The 3,919-nt window shown below is 51.8% G+C and overlaps 1 protein-coding gene across 1 annotated transcript in view; it reads left to right on the forward strand.

The window, feature by feature from the left end:
* LOC122547812 (tonsoku-like protein) overlaps window positions 1–3,919 on the forward strand; it is a 35,922-nt gene that overhangs the window by 8,261 nt on the left and 23,742 nt on the right. The window contains exons 5-6 of the mRNA XM_043686391.1: window positions 2,112–2,275; window positions 3,205–3,352. Coding sequence (XP_043542326.1) covers window positions 2,112–2,275; window positions 3,205–3,352 — 312 coding nt within the window. The remainder of the gene's footprint in view (window positions 1–2,111; window positions 2,276–3,204; window positions 3,353–3,919) is intronic.

The following is a 3,919-nucleotide window of genomic DNA, read 5'->3' on the forward strand; positions in this document are numbered from 1 at the left end:
TTATAAATCCTATCCCTCAGAATTCTTTCCACAACTTTGCTGACCACAGACGTAAGACTGACTGGTCTGTAATTGCCTGGGATTTTCCTATTCCCCTTCTTGAAAAGAGGAACAACATTCGCCTCCTTCCAATCCTCCGATATGACTCCCATAGAAAGTGAGGAGGCAAATATCCTCGCCAACAATTTAGCAACCTCCTTTCTCGCTTCCCGGAGCAGCCTGAGATAAATCTGGTCTGGCCCTGGGGACTTATCAATCTTAATGTTTTCCAAAATTTCCCGCACATCATCTTCATCAATCTTGGTCTGGTCAAACCTGTATCCCAGCTCCTCAAAGTTTTCATTTACAACAAGGTCCCTTTCCTTAGTGAGAACCGAAGCAAAAACCTCATTTATGGCTTCCCCTATCTGCTCAGACTCCACGCACAAGTTCCCTACGCTATCCTTGACCGGCCCTACCTTCTCCCTGATCATTCTCTTATTCCTCACATATGAGTAAAATGCCTTTGGGTTCTCCCTAGTCCGTCTTGCCAAGTCGTTTTCATGCCCCCTCCTGGCTCTCCTCAGTCCATTTCTGAGCTCCTTCCTAATAAGCCTGTAATCCTCTAAAGTTGTGTAGACCCTAGCTCCCTCCACCTTACGTAAGCTGCCTTCTACCTGTTGATGAGAAGTTCCTCTGTTCTTGTCATCCAAGGTTCCTTAACTTTACCCCTTCTTGCCTTTCTCAGAGGAACAAATTTGTGTATCACTCACAACAACTGCTCCTTAAACAGTCTCCTCATGTCTGCGGTGCCCTTTCTGTGGAACAATTGCTCCCAGGCTGTACTTCGCAATTCCTGTCTGATAGCGTCATAATTTCCTTTTCCCCAACTGTGTATCTTCCCTGGGTAACTGCTCCTTTCACTCTCCCTCTCTCCGTGGCTATGGTGAGCTACTTTAGCACCCCACCCTGTTCCCAGGCCAATATCTCTGTCTCAGGCCTGCTGCAGCGCTCCATTGAAGCTCAGTGCAAACTCAAAGGACACCAGCTCGTTATCCACTCGGGGATCCTGCAGCTCTCCGGACTCAATATCGAGTTCAATAACTTTAGGTCCTGAACTCCTCCAGGTCCTAGCCCCAATCCCACACACCAGGCCTTATTATCACAGAGTCTGTCATTACACACAACCTATTGTTAGCCACTAACAGTCTCCATTCATAGTTATTCACCCTCCCAGCCAGTTCATATCCCACTCCGTCGTCTGTCCACCTATTCTTCACTCTCTTTAGGCGCTAGCCTTCCCTATTGGTTACTCCTTCCCCCCTCCCCCCACCCTATCTTCTGTATATAAACCGATATTTTCTGGCTACCATCAGTTCTGAGGAAGGGTCACCAGACCCGAAACATCCCACTTCTCTCCGCCGATGCTGCCAGACTTGCTGAGTTTTTCCAGCAACCTCAGTTTGTGTTTCTGATTCACACCTCTTTTGGTTTTTATTGTCCAACGGGTTGATTTGAAATCACCAGGTTTCGGAGCGCTGCCCCTTGGTCAGGTCCACACCTCACCTGATGGAGAGGCAGTTCCTGATCTCACATAAACCTGTTGGGACTCTAACCTGGTCTCGTGTGATTCCTGACCTGCTCGGCTGCACTCAGCAATTCCAATTCGGGGATTTCAACCGCCCCACTCTGTGCTGCACCGAGCCAGTGACGGGACGTGGTTTCTGCCAAACTCTGAGCACGCGTACTGACTCGGAGAACTGCATCCCGAAGACTGACTGCATCGATTATCTGAATGCCTGGAACCACTCAGCTAGCCCCAACTACACACAACCAGGGAAGGATAGAGCCTTCTCAGCAGGACAGCTGTCCAGCCCTTCTCTGCATGGACCCTGCTTCTAACCCTGTCTGTCCTCTAACTTCACCTGGGATGCAGGAGCAGCCTCTCTATTGTTTTGGAGTGACTTGGTGGTAGTTGCCGTCCCACTGTGAGACAGGACTAAGTGTACAATGGGACTCAGACAGAGGAACTGCTGGCAATGTCTGCTCCCTGAGTTGGACGTTGCAGTAGCAGCTGAGTCCTGGTATTGACAGCATAACTGCAGGGCTCTGACTGCTGCTTGTGTTTGTAGAGATCGTGCAGATGCTGTTGGATTCTGGTGCCCCCGTGAACTCAGTGGATGACAAGCTGTGTGGGGGTGTCACTGCCCTCCATGACGCATTACAGGCTGGACATCTGGAGATAGCTGAGCTGTTAATTGACAGAGGAGCAAACCTGGCTGTACAAGATTTCAGTGTAAGTCAAATCAGCAAACTTCACCTAACCCCGTGCTGTCCCTGTCCTGATAGGGACACGGTAGAGGGAGCTTTACTCTGTACCGAACCGCGTGCTGTCCCTGTCCTGGGAGTGTTTGATGGGGGGACAGTGTAGAGAGAGCTTTACTCTGTATCTAACCCCGTGCTGTCCCTGTCCCTGGGAGAGTTTGATGGGGAACAATGTAGAGGGAGCTTTACTCTGTATCTAACCCTGTGCTGTCCCTGTCCCGGGAGTGATTGATGGGGGGACAGTGTAGAGGGAGCTTTACTCTGTATCTAACCCTGTGCTGTCCCTGTCCTGGGAGTGTTTGATGGGGGGACAGTGTAGAGGGAGCTTTACTCTGTATCTAACCCCGTGCTGTCCCTGTCCTGGGAGTGTTTGATGAGGGGACAGTGTAGAGGGAGCTTTACTCTGTATCTAACCCTGTGCTGTCCCTGTCCTGGGAGTGTTTGATGGGGCAACAGTGTAGAGGGAGCTTTACTCTGTATCTAACCCCGTGCTGTCCCTGTCCTGGGAGTGTTTGATGGGGCAACAGTGTAGAGCGAGCTTTACTCTGTATCTAACTCCGTGTTGTCCCTGTCCTGGGAGTGTTTGATGGGGGGACAGTGTAGAGGGAGCTTTACTCTGTATCTAACCCCGTGCTGTCCCTGTCCTGGGAGTGTTTGATGGGGCGACAGTGTAGAGGGAGCTTTACTCAGTATCTAACCCCGTGCTGTCCCTGTCCTGGGAGTGTTTGATGGGGGGACAGTGTAGAGGGAGCTTTATTCTGTATCTAACCCCGTGCTGTCCCTGCCCTGGGAGTGTTTGATGGTATATCTACATCGTAGGCACCAGTCCATGTATGGATTGACCGAAACGCCGTTTCTCAGTTGCATGTGGGACTTATTGTCGAACGTATGATCTGACAGGGTCGATCACCAGCTGACTGCTTTAACCAATGGAGTCGCAGCATTAAGCAGGAGCCCAGCCCAGACAGCAGACTGCGATGGGAGTCAGTCTCCCACATTCTGGAGACAGGAACACCTCAACTTGACACAGCAACTCAGACAGCCATGGGTTCGTAAAATAGCTTTTAAAAATGCAATTTCTGGGATGCGGGTGTCGCTGGCTGGGCCCAGCATTTATTGCCCGTCCCTAGTTGCCCCCTTGAGAGGGTGGGGATGAGCTGCCTTCCTGACCCGCTGCAGTCCGTGTGCTGTGGGTTGACCCACAACGTCCCTGAGAGAGGGAATTCCAGGATTCTGACCCAGTGACACTGAAGGAACGGTGAGATATTTCCAAGTCAGGATGGTGAATGAGACATCCCATCCCAGCACTCCCCAGTTCCCTTTGTAATTTCTGACCCCTCCAGTCAGCATAGTGAACGTCCAGCACTCCCTCAGCACTGACCCTCCGACAGTGCGGCACTCCCTCAGCACCGACCCTCCGACAGTGCGGCACTCCCTCAGCACTGACCCTCCGACAGTGCTCTCTCCCTCAGCACTGACCCTCCGACAGTGCAGCACTCCCTCAGCACTGACCCTCCGACAGTGCGGCACTCCATCAGCACTGACCCTCCGACAGTGCCCACTCCCTCAGCACTGACCCTCCGACAGTGCCCACTCCCTCAACACTGACCCTCCG

This window comes from Chiloscyllium plagiosum, unplaced genomic scaffold (genome assembly GCF_004010195.1).
Source record: "Chiloscyllium plagiosum isolate BGI_BamShark_2017 unplaced genomic scaffold, ASM401019v2 scaf_3021, whole genome shotgun sequence".
NCBI lineage: Eukaryota > Metazoa > Chordata > Chondrichthyes > Orectolobiformes > Hemiscylliidae > Chiloscyllium > Chiloscyllium plagiosum.